Below are 12,531 nucleotides of genomic sequence, written 5' to 3' on the forward strand. Positions count from 1 at the left end.
TTCTGATGCTTTTTCTGTCTCCACTTCTCTCTTGATGAAGAAGGGACTTGGACCGTTGCTGCAAACAGCCAAACCAGCGAGGAGAGGCCAGACATCTGCCTCCATTTTCCCCAGAGTGATGCAAGCTCAGCGAGGTCTCCAGGCTCCCCCAGGGGAAGTGGGGTTCCCTGGACACCCCACGCCTCCTGTCACGCTCCCCTCGGAGCCTGTAGAGGGTGTCCAGGCTAGTCCCTGGCAGCCACCTCCAGTCTTGCCAGTGCACCCGACTCTGACCCTGCCTGTGTCCTCAGATGCCTCCTCTCCACCGCCAGCCCTGAGGCCTGAACAGTCTGAATCGCTCCTGGTCTCGGGACCATCTGTCACCCTGACTGAAGGTCTAGGAACTGTGAGGCCTGAGCAGGACCCCGCCCAGTCTCCAGGAAGTCCCCTCCTGCTGAGAGGGCTGTCAAGGGGGGATATGGCTGCACCTGAGCCCGTCTTGGGGGAGCCCGGCCAAGCCAGCGAGGAGCTCCAGCCACTGACGAGGCCCTGGCGGGCCCAGCTGGCGGCAGAGGCACTGGTTTCTCACCATTCTCCCCGAGAGTCCCAGGAAACATCCTCTGGAATAGAGGTGGAGAGGCTGAGCCAGACTGGGCCTGGTTTCCCCAGGGAGGGGGCCAGGGGATGCGTGGACCTTTCATCCTCAGGGCCAAGCGAGGACATGGAGGGGCCAGGACTCTCCACCCTGCTGGGGAGGGATGCCACATTCTCCACCCCAAGCGTGAGGCAGCCAAACCCCAGTGCCTGTGCCGGGGCCTCAGGACCCGAACTCACTGGGATGCCCAGGGTGAGGCCGGCAGCGCCCTTGGCAGTTCTTCCTATGGAACCTCTGCCAGCAGAACTCATTCGCCCGGCAGCTCTTCTGACACCCAAAACCTCATCTGTAGGAGGGTCAGACCAGGCCCTATACCTGGAGCGTACCCCTGGCTCTGTGGGCCAGGAGGAATTGGGGGCTGCACATGCATCCAACCCTCTGTCCACGCAAACCCTGAGCCCGTGGGCTCCCACAGGACAGTCGCTACCCAGCCTGGTGGAGCTTGAACACCCCTTCCCGGCTGGCCGGGGGGCCTCACCCCAGCAGGAGCTGACAGGGCCCACCTTGGCCCCCACTGCTGAAAGCCACAGGCCTCCTGAGCTTCAGGACAGTGTGGAGGGGCTTCCTGAGAGGCCCCACGCTGAGTATCCGTGGTGACTCCAGGGTGAGTCCTGGGTGCACCCTGGGGAGGTGGAGTGCAAAGGGTGGGAGGTAGCGATGGGTCAGCCTGGAGGTGGGGGCTGGGGGCCGTCTTTCCAGGGAAGCCCAGTGCTCTTTTCGCCCAGATCATCGCTGTGCTCAGCCACAGCTGGGCATCTAGGCCAGGGAGTCCAGGGGCACTGGGTCACTGAGAGTCACCAGGGCCATCCAAGCCAGCAAGGTACCAGCTGCTGCCATGGAACCCAGAGGGAGTGGTGAAGTGGCAGGCCATCTGCCTGCGTGGACCTCCCCGAGGGAAGAGGCGCTGAGTGCAGGACAGTGTCCCCCCATCTCTCCCTGGCCCTGCCAGCTGCATTTCTGGGCTTGCTCTGCTGTCAGAGGTGGGGAAGCATCAGGGTAAGGCACAGGCTCTGTAGCCAGGCCTGCCAGGAGCTAGGGTTCAAGTCCCAGTTCCTCTGTTCTTTGGCTGTGTGACCTTGGCAAGGCACTCACCTCTCTGAGCCTCAGTTTCCTGATGGGTCAAATGGGGATGGTAATAGTTCCTTCCGACGGGGCCGTTGAGGGTTGGGTGGGAAAGGAACATAGAGCATTCGGCGTGGAGCCGGACGACACCCAATGCGCTCAGAACTCGAGCCGTTCTTGCGGCAATCTTACACCATCACCATCCTCCTCACGGAGCATGACACCCAGCACGCCCAGAATTCGAGAGCCGTTCTTATGATGATCATTTCACCATCTACCTCCCAGCCCAGGCAGAGGGGATGCTTGCAGGCCCAGGAAAGCATGGCGGGCCTGAGCCATGGTTCAGACATCTCTGGGGGTTGCTGGTGATGGTGATACGAACCCTTGGTGTTTACCCCCTCCCCAGGCCTTGGGGTGCCATGACCCCAGGTCTCTAAAGGACTCCAGGGGAGGATAATGGGATGTCACTGCTTTGTTTTCATTACTCATCACTCCTTTCCTCTGGATTCCAGGGCAGCAGCTGGTACCCTGCTGGCTAGGACGGCCCTGGTGACCCTCAGTGACCCAGTTGCCCCCAGGCTCCCTGGCTTCGATGCCCATCTGTGGCTGGGGACAGTGTTCTGGCCGGAAGAGCACTCACTCGGTGCTTCCCTGGGAGGGTGGTCCCCCAGACGCCCACCTCCAGGCCGACCCATCACTGGAAGTGGGATTTGAAATGCAGCCAAGAAGAGGAGACCGTCGGCAACGCCCGCCCGGAACAAGAAATAAATAAATAAGTAATCAGGGTTGTCTTGGCTGATAAACGGTCCCCACCTCGAAGAAGACTTCTCCCCGCTCTGCGCACCCTCCTCCTCCCTCTCCGGGCAGATCCGTCCCAGGCAAAAGCTTAATAGCCCCATTTAAGGCTTTTCCTTTTCACCACGAGATTGAGCTGCTCCTGCCATTACGAGGTTTTCAGCTTCTCTCTGAAATCAAATTACTGACTCCATTTAATTTTTTAAAAGCTCAGATGATTTCCCTTCTCGAATCGGAGCCGTGACTTCAAGGCCAGCCCCCACCAGCCCTACCAGGCGGTTCCCCTGCGGGCAGCCGCTGCCCTGGGACGGCGGCCCCCATGCCTGGGGAAGCCTGACACCTAGAGGGAAAGCCAGTGGGAGGAGGCCTGAGTCTCTGGCCACCACCCTGGACACTGGGCTGGGTGGCCTGAGCCGGAGGAGGCCCACAGGAGCCCATGGCTGGAGGCCGATGATCTCCAAAGGCTGGTGGGGTCAGTGGTTAGAGCCCAGCACTGATGCCATAGGCTCATGCGGGAGGGCCCTAGCCTCCCAGTCGCCTTCTCACAGTGTGTGTCTGGGACTCCACCACTCAACAAAGGTTTATGGAGCGCCTCCTCGGTGGTGCCAGGCACTGTTCCGGCCCCGGGGAGGCTTCGGTGAATTGAATGAAATCCCCGGTGCGGGAAGGAAAGTTCTAGAGTGTGCGTGAGAAGGGGATTGGACAACAATAATAGACACAAAACAATTTCAGACAATGCTTCCTGCTCTGAAGAGGAGCAAACAGGCAACTCGGGTTTCCAGCTGCTTTGGGTGGGAATGTCGGGCGACCCCCCCGAGGAGGTAAGGAGGCAACCGCAGAAAGAGCTGGGAGTGGCGTCCAGGCAGAGGGACAGGAGAGCAAGGGCCCTGAGGCCGGCTGGAAGGACGGAGAGAAGGCCATGGAAGCTGGTGGTGTGAGCAGGAGAGTGCAGGGGGGATGGGCCTCCAGGGTTTGCAGACCCCATCAGGAGCCCAGGTTTTATTTTGGCCTTGATGGGCTGTCCAACAGGGGCCTTTGGTCCAACAGGGGCCTTTGAGCAAAGCAGTAGCCTTGAGTAGATGCTTGAGAAGGCTGGCTGGAGAGTGGGCATCACGGGGCAGAGCAGCAGCCCCACTGAAAGGAAAGGTGACACAAAGGGTCTCCTCTTTGAGGGCTTGTGCCACTCCCACACCTGCATCCAGATGATGCAGGGGAGGTGGCTGCCTGGTGACACTGGAGACAGGATGCATCTTGTTATTATTATTATTATTATTATTATTATTAATTTACTTATTTTCGAGACAGAGTCTCTCCCTGTCGCCCAGGCTGGAGTGCAGTAGCTTGATCTCAGCTCACTGCAACCTCCACCTCCTAGGTTCAATTGATTCTCCTGCCTCCCGCGTAGCTGGGATTACAGGCTCACACCACCACGCCTGGCTAATTTTTGTATTTTCAGTACAGACAGGGCTTCACTATGTTGGCCAGGCTGGTCTCAAACTCCTGACCTTGTGATCCACCCACGTCGCATCTTTTATCTCAACACTGGCCGTGGTGTGTCTCCCAGGAAACAGTCTCTGTCTCTCTTTGCCTCCTCCCCTCCACCTCCATCCACCTCCATCCACCCCGGCCCCTTCTCTATCCCTGTAGAGCCCCCCAGCTTTGGGACAGGGTAGAGCAGGGGCACCCATGTGCGAGAAAGTCCTGTAAAACAGAGCTAACCCTTTACCAAGCCTCCCTGTGTTTAACAACCACCCTGTGCCCTTGGAGACAAGACAGAGGGAAGGGAGTTAATGAAATCACCAGCCTTTACCTGGCATAAATGGCTCTTCACCCCCCAGGCGGGCGGCGATTTGCAAGGCTGAGAGGGTCTGGGCATTAACTGTTCTGGGCACTCTTCCCAGCTCAGCGCTCCGTGCAGCTGGAACAAACCACTTTACTTCTCTTCCTTCCCCCAGCTTCGCTCTGCACCCGCTCAAAAGCGGAGCAGTCATGCTCAATTAGAAAGTGCTTGGGGTTCTCCGGAAGGTTCCCATTCTCCCTCCAGATGGGACAACCCCATTTCTGTGACCAGGGCAGACCTGGCAGGCACCCATGCCTGATCCTGGGACATGCACGGGTGTTGCCTCTGCCAGTTTTCCCATTGAGACCTCCCAGGTCTTGCAGTCATTTGTTTATGGCTGACACGTCTGTGATCAGTGAAATTCTGGCAGGGAGCAGCTCTTTCCCCCGGGGTCAGCAGCTGCCGGGAGATCTTGGACAGCCTGGGCTGCTCCAGGTGCTTAGACATCACTCGGTGGTTCCCCGCCCTCAGCAGATTGGATTCTCATCTTTTACCCCCCCCCCACGACTCCGCATGAAGTCCAAAGTCTATGCTGCATTTATTGTGCTTTTCTCCTGCTACAAGGAGCAGCTGGAGCTGGTCCAATTTCTCTTTTGGGCTTTCCTTCTTGAGCACAAAGCCTTTCACGCCCTTCAGCATCCAGGCTCATTGTTTTTCCCTGGTTGAAGGTCCTGAATTCCTAGTTTTTTTGTTTGTTTTTTAGAAGGAGTCTCACTCTGCTGCCCAGGCTGGAGTGCCATGGCACAATCTCTGCTCACTGCAATCCACTTCTTGGGTTCAAGCGATTCTCCTGCTGCAGTCTCCTGAGTAGGTGGGACTACAGGCGCACATCACCACACCTGGCTAATTTTTGTATTGTTAATACAGATGGGTTTTCACCATGTTGGCCAGGCTGGTCTTGAACTCCTGACCTCAGGTGATCCGCCCACCTCAGCCTCCTAAGATGTTGGGATTCTAGGCATGAGCCATCTCGCCCGGCCGCCAAATGTTCAATGCTTCCCTCAGCAGACTTTACATCACAACATACTCTTTCAGTCTTCGCTGCAAGTCTCTGTTGAGTATTTGTTTTTGTTTTTGAGGTAAGATCCTGCTCTGTTGCCCAGGCTGGAGTGCAGTGGTGCAATCATAGCTCACTGTAGCCTCCACCTTCTGGAGTCATGTGATTTTCCGACCTCAGCCTCCCTAGTAGCTGGGAGCGCAGACATGCTCCACCATACCTGGCTAGCTTTAAAAAGTGTTTTTTTGTAGACACGAGGTCTTGCTCTGCTGCCCAAGCTGGTCTCCAGCTCCTGGGCTCCTCCCACCTCAGCCTCCTAATGTGCTAGAAGGCGTGAACTACTGTGTCCAGCCCTTCGGTTGGGTGTTTGAATATTACTTAAGCTGGAACTGTAGTTTCTATTTAGTAATCCTCCCAATTACTGTGTAACCAGAGAGGCAGTGTGGTTGGGAAGTGTCTTCCGGAGGTCTGGAAACCAGATCTGTTCCCCCAAGCCATGTGGCCTTGAGCTAGTCAGTTCACCTTCTGAGCCTCAGTTTTGTTGTTGGGCTGTTTGGAAACCGGAGTGAATGGCCCAGCAACCTCTGATCCAGGAGGACACCCGGGCCATCCCATGCAGATAGGACGTTCAGAGTCTCTCATGCAGCCAGGGGAGAACCTCTTTCTTCTGAGGGTCCATTATCTCCAGCCCAGCCCAGCCCCGGCCCACGGCCCGACACCTCTGCTGCTCACAGGTCTGGTGTCTGGGGCTGGGGGCTGCCAGAGACATTAAGCCAAGCCAGATGGGAGGACAAGATGGGATGATATGGACAGAAGTTCATTCCCATGCAGGCAGCCAGAGCCCACCTGTCATCTTCTCCACAGATGACCTTCTACCTGCCCCCGGTTCCTTTCCCAACAGTCGGGCTGAGCTGTTCCACATCCCAGATCGAAAAGCCCTCAGAACAGTGGTTCTCAAAGTAGCGTCCCCCGGAACAGCAGCTCTTCCCACCCCCACACCCCGATCTCACGCTTGTTAGAGAAATGCAAATTATCAGGCCCCATTCCAGACCTACAGAGCCGGAATTCAGGGGTGGGGCTCTGCAGTCTGCAGGACTGAAGTCATCCAGGGGATTCTGATGCCCCACTGTGTAAGCTGAGAAGTGCTGCATGAGAGAATCTGCAAGGGATACTCCCTAAATTAGAGAATGTCACAGCCTCCATAACAATCCAACACTTGACTCTCATACACCGCCCAAGTACTTGCCACCTCCATCTGTTCGTTGTGCCCAGCAGCATCCCTTCCAGGGAGAAAATAATTGTTTTTCCCATTTTACAGAGGAAGAAACTGAGGCTCAGGGCCTGCCCAAGGTCATAACTATCGGATGGTGGCACGAGGGCCAAAACCCTGCCCTCCTCATTCCAAGGGGAGGGTTCTCTCGGACACTGGGTTTCCGCGGCTTCTTAGACCGCATGGTCCCCCGCCAGAGAGGCATCCCCGCTTCCAGCCCCTCTCCCTGGTTCCCAGTTGCAATCTTAGGCACGAACATCCAGGAAACATAAATTTCGTCTGGCAGTTGAGTAAGAGCTCTGAAAGGAGTTACACGTCAGGGAGATGGGACTTTATTTCTCAATGAAATAGCCTTTTTATGGTTGGAATAAAAGTGCCAGAGGGAGCCTCATGCCAGGAAGTAGCAAGTTATTTGATAAACTCCTCCAGCCAGGGGTGGGGCTGCGTGGGAGGTGGCGGCCAGAGAGAAGTTCCCCCCACTTCCAGATACATGGTTCTCTTCAGGTTAGCACTGTGGAAGACCCCAGGGGGCCTCGTGGGCCACCTAGCTGGAGAAGGGCTGGCCCTGGGACCATGCCAATGCCTTCGCTCCGACACAGGTCCTGGGAGCGGAGCTGCAGTTCAGAGAGTGAGCAGCAGGGGGCAGCATAACCCACGGTTCCAGCCTGTCCGGCGGGCGCTGCCGGGGGCTGCGAAACCGGGGTCCCTGAGGCTCAGCCCTCGGAGGAGGTCAGAAGGACCCCCCTCCCTGGGACCTCTTCCTCCTCCCTTCAGCCCTTCCAGCCCCTTGTCGCTTCATGGCATGGACAGTTTGTCATCCTTACCTTGGTGGCAGCCTCTGCCCGGATCCAAATGATCATGGGGGTGGCAGTAAGTAGGAGGGGTCTTCTCCATCCCCTTGCCCACCCCGTGGCTGCTTTCTCAAAGCTTCTCCAGGCTTTGCTTTGGATTTCATTAACCCTTGGCTTCCTTCTGAGGGGCCTCTGGAGGGGTCTCTGTGTTCGTGGGTGGGTGGGTGGCTTTTGTGGGCTGGGGACCATAGCCTTAGTGGTCACTGGGGGAAGGGGGACAGGAGAAAAGCCTGAAGGACAAAGAGAAAGCAAGGAAACCTCCTCGTTTGAGAACGTGTGTGATTGGCAGGTTTACGGCCTCGGGAAGGTGCGTGGTATTCCGCACAATCAAGTCATTTTTAAAAATAATCTCTCTGCTTAAGTCGTACACGCTGCTAATTGCATTTTAATAAGTCTCTTAAAATCTTGCCATATTTTTTAATATCCTAATATTAGGCAAGTGATTGCGGGGGACACTGGAGGGCATGGGGAGTTTATGTAGCAGAGGGAGGGCTGTGATGAAGCCGGGGGGTGGTGGCCACCCAGTGGCCTGTGGTGTGTGTGGGTGATGGGTGGGTGTCTGTGTTTGTGTGACCTGTGCAAGATCCAGGGAGTGTGAGTGTCCATAGACAGGGCTTCCCCTGGCCGCAGCCCTGGACAGCGGGCCCCGTCTTCAGCCGCAGTGCCAGAAATCACTTATTACACCTGCTGGGGTCCTGCAGCCGTAGGGGACAGACAGGCTTCCTCCTTTCTTTTCGTCCTTTGGCCCCAAACTAGAACATCTGAACTGGAGGGAAACTTCGACCCAGTCCTCTTTTCCCCAGAAGGCAGGCCCTGAGCCCAGAGAGGGGAGGTGACTTGGCCAAGGCCACATAGCAAGGAGGGGACCAGGGGGGAAACTCAGACCCAGTCTTCAGAGGGCAGAGGAGGAACTGCCTCGTCCCCCTCATCACAGCACAGGGTGCTGGCTGCACCATCCGGCCCTAGCATCCTTGCCCACACACACTACATGCTCTGACCTCCCCGTGGGGAGAAGGTGGGTGGTTGCTGGTTGAAGGTGGCTGCTGTTCCTGGAGCCCTTACTATGTGCCAGGCACCCTGCCGAGCACATTCCCCTGAATAGCCGTATGGGGTGAGTGTTTTAGGATTTCTGGGTGGACCCACAGCTAAGAAATGGCAGAGCTGGGATTTGAACCCACAGTTGCTCCTGTGCCTGGCTGGGGAAGGTTCTTAACCACCACTGGGTGGGAGGCTGAGCTGGGGTCCAAGCGAATTCCACATCTCCGAATGCCCAGGTCCAGGGAGGACCGTGCTGGGAACAGCACAGGAGACTGGCAGAGGCAGGGAGGTGGGGCGTTGGGTGCCTACGGTCTTTTGCTCTTGACCCCTCTGTTACTACAGGGCAGGGTCCCAAGGCCAAGATCAGCATCAACCCTTTCCCCCAGAGCCCCTGGAGGTCAGAGGCCTAGGAAGGCGGTGGCATGGGGTTGCAGGCCTCAGACCTTAGCCATGCTCTGGGTTTCCGGAGCCCCCTGAGGCACCCGCCAGTCCCCACTGGTCCTGGTCTTCCTCTTCTCTCCTCCTCCCCCACCCTCCTCCATACACGCCATGGGCCCGGGTGGGAGGCACATGTTGAACGAACTTCTGAACAGGAAGTCAACGTCCAGGTCGTCCCAAGTCCCTTTTCATGTGGTTTCTTTAATCCCCCAGGCTGGGTTTCAGAAGTGTTTTACAGTTTCAGTTTTACAAAGCTACGCTCCCTTTAATGTTGGCGTTTTTCAGGAGGTGGGGGGAGAGCGGCTTCAGTCAAAACATGTGTGTTTTACATCAGCCAGCTGCGGACAGGGCGGCCCAGGGCGGGAGGCAGCAATGTGGCTTCCAGGCTCTGTGCGGGGCCCCTGGTTAGATGCGTCTACCCGGCTCTCTCCCTCTCCTCTCCTGGGCTTTGCCTTCCTGCCTCCCCGAGTCCCTCTCTCCTGTCCATGGGGCCAGGGGGGCCAGGGCACTCCTTTCCAGCCCCTTCCCACCTGAGCTCTGATCCGGTCAATGCAGGTCTTCTTCTGGTTTCTGCTGCGGAGACACCAGCGTGTTGATCTTCCTCCACACCGTGAGCCATATCCTCCAACCACCCGGCTTTTCATTTACTTAGTGTTTTCCCTTGAATTGATGCCCTTCTTTTACTTACATAGATGGTACCTAAGCAAAAATGTCCCTGAAATTGTGAATTTGACACACTAGTTACATCTATCTGCTCTAATACACAATAAAACAAATTTAAAACTATTACAGCATTTGAAAAAGCGAAGATCATCGTGCCAGCCTGGCATGCTTCTGGAAATCCTGCCTCCATGCCCCTTCCCTGGCAGAGAAGACGAAGGTCAGGAGGTGAGGTGGCCCGTCCAAGGCCATGGGGTTGGTGAGAGTCCTGCCTGGCTGTTCTGCCTCCAAGGCCAGGATTGGATCTCTCACGAGTCATTTTCAGGGCTGGCTTCTTGGCCGCAAGTTTCAGACCTTAGAGGAGCTGCCTGGGGCTGTGTGAGCACACCAAGGAGAGGGGCTGAATTCCCTGGCAGTGCGGTTGGGTGGAAAGAACACAAACTTGGAATCAGTCAGACCTGGGATCAGATCCCGGCTGCACTAACTCCTAAGAGTGTGATCATGGACAAACGTCTCCATGGCTTTGAGCCTCGGTCTCCTCATCTGTGAAATGGGGATGACCACGCCGGCCTGGAAAGAGCAATGCAAGGGTCAGAGACACACCTGGAAAGAGCCCGCCTCAGCCAGGCCTGCAAACCCAGCGGTCATTTGCAAGCCCTCAGGGCTTGGTTCTTGTCCACTGTGCTCCTTGTCACCAGCCTGGTTTCACCATTTCTCCTCCCCTACCCACGGGAGGCAGCAGGAGGTCCAGGGAGGGAGAATCAGGAGTAAAGGTGCATGCCCAGAGGGGCTCACGGGCCCCGCCGCCCTCTGTCCCTGCACTGCCTGGGAACAGAGCAAGCCTTGTGTGGGAGGATGCTGTGACCAGCAGCACAGTCCACGCCCTGCTGGAAGAAGGAGGAAGACAAAGGTGGCTGTCCCTGCCCACAGAGGTGGAGTGACTGGGGGGCTCCAGAGGCTGTTTGGATAGTGGGGAGGGCCTAGGACACTGGATCCATGCTGCCTGAAATGATGGGGGGTCCAGTATCGCAGAGGCCACCCCCCTGGTAAAGCAGAGGCCTTGACCCCTGCTGGCCCCAGAGCTTTGCTGCTACCTGGAGCCCCCAGCTGCTTGAGGCGCTTTGCCTCTATAATGGCCAGGGGGTCTCTGGAGCATGATGCCTCGGATCTGAGCTGCTGTTCTCTGGCCACAGAGTGAAGTGGTCTGGCTTCCACCAGTGCGAAAGCTGCCCCCAAGGGATCTGGGAGAGTGGAGGCGGCTGATGTCAGGCCAGAACACGGAGGGACAGGACCTCGGGATGGGCACTGTTCTAGCCGCTGGTTCTCTCCCTTCAGAGCCTGGGGGCAGTTAAGAGACCTTGGAGAATGCAGTAGTGATGACGAGGATGACGGGGAGGCTGGTTAAACGCACTGCGCGCTTGCTATGTGCCGGACCCAGTGCTAAGTATTTTTATTTTATTTTATTTTATTAATTTTTTTAAATTATTGTTTTTGAGACAGAGTCCTTTTCTGTTGCCCAGGCTGGAGTGCAGTGGCGCCATCTCGGCTCACTGCAAGCTCCGCCTCCTGGGTTCACACCATTCTCCTGCCTCAGCCTCCTGAGTAGCTGGGACTACAGGCGCCCGCCACCTCGCCCGGCTAATTTTTTCTATTTTTTTAGTAGAGACGGGGTTTCACCGTGTTAGCCGGGAAGGTCTCAATCTTCTGACCTCGTGATCTGCCCGCCTCAATCTCCCAAAGTGCTGGGATTACAGGCATGAGCCACAGTGCCCAGCCTATTTTTATTTTATTTTTTTGAGGCAGAGTCTCACTCTGTCACCCAGGCCGGAGTGCAGTGGTGCGATCTCGGCTCACTGCAACCTCCACCTCCCTGGTTCAGGTGATTCTCTTGCTCAGCCTTCCAAGTAACTGGGACTACAGGCATGCGCTACCACGCCCGTCCAATTTTTGTATCTTTAGTAGAGACGAGTTTTCACCATGCTGGCCAGGCTGATCTCGAACTCCTGGCTTCAAGTGATCTACCCATCTCGGCCTCCCAAACTGCTGGGATTACAGGCATAAGCCACCGCACCTGGCTGCAGTGTTGAGCATTTTACACAGTCATTTCATTCCTTCTGCTCTGTGACACACAGTGGGAGGGCATCTAGAATAGTGCCGGCTCACAGTAGGCCCTCAACGAATACTGAAGAAAGAGGCTTGGAGAGGGTGAGAGATCCACCCGATTCTCAGCCTCCATGCTCTTACTGTGTTTGTCCTTCAGGGCTGGCCGCTAGGGCGGGCATCCGAGTGTTGGCAGAGGAGAGGTTTGGGGCTGCAGGTTCTGCACAGCGCACCTGCTGGCTCCTCCTGAGGGAGGCTGTGGCTGTCCCTTTAGGGTAGGTCTGTGGGAGGGCCATCCCCCAGGGCTGAGGATGCCTTGTCCACTTACCCCAAGCCACCCAGGGGAGCAACACCCTCAGCGTAGGGCCTCTTCTGCTCCCCCTGGGGCAGTGTAGGGCTGGGCCTGGCCCGGCTGCAGCTGCGTGGGGCCCAGGGAGGAGAGAATCAAAGGCAGTCCATGCAGCCCATGTGGGTTCCGCTTTCATCTCCCGGCTTCAAAGAGGTGCAAACAAACCCTGTCCCTGTGCCAGGCAGCAGCTCCCTCCTCACCGCCCAGCCTGCTCTTTCTCTTCTCCTCCTCCTTCCCCGGAAACCAGCAGCCCTCAGTCCTGGTTCCAGGAGCACTCCAGAGGGGCCCGACTTCTGGCTGTGTGCGAGAGACTGGGCAGGGCTGGCAAGGAAGGAAAGGGGAGGCTCTGCCAGGCCGAGAGAAAGGGAACTGGGACCCTCTCACCTGTGCACGCTCTGGAAGCTGGGGGTCTATTCAACCCTGACAGAACCTTCCAATCTAGAACTGTACTGTCCAGGACAATGGTACCTGTGGCTCCTGAGCACCAGTCTCCCATG

General features: G+C 56.9%; 1 protein-coding gene across 1 annotated transcript in view; it reads left to right on the forward strand.

Annotated features, from left to right (window-relative positions):
• CUNH1orf127 (chromosome unknown C1orf127 homolog) overlaps positions 1-2,481 on the forward strand; it is a 33,786-nt gene extending 31,305 nt beyond the window's left edge. Inside the window, exons 11-12 of the mRNA XM_033228404.1 lie at positions 41-1,238; positions 2,209-2,481. Of these exons, the coding sequence (XP_033084295.1) occupies positions 41-1,231 (1,191 nt within the window). The 3' untranslated portion in view covers positions 1,232-1,238; positions 2,209-2,481. The remainder of the gene's footprint in view (positions 1-40; positions 1,239-2,208) is intronic.
• The last annotated feature ends 10,050 nt before the right edge of the window (positions 2,482-12,531 follow it).

The sequence above is a fragment of the Trachypithecus francoisi genome, unplaced genomic scaffold, assembly GCF_009764315.1.
Source record: "Trachypithecus francoisi isolate TF-2019V2 unplaced genomic scaffold, Tfra_2.0 Lachesis_group12, whole genome shotgun sequence".
In the NCBI taxonomy this organism is placed as follows: Eukaryota; Metazoa; Chordata; class Mammalia; order Primates; family Cercopithecidae; genus Trachypithecus; species Trachypithecus francoisi.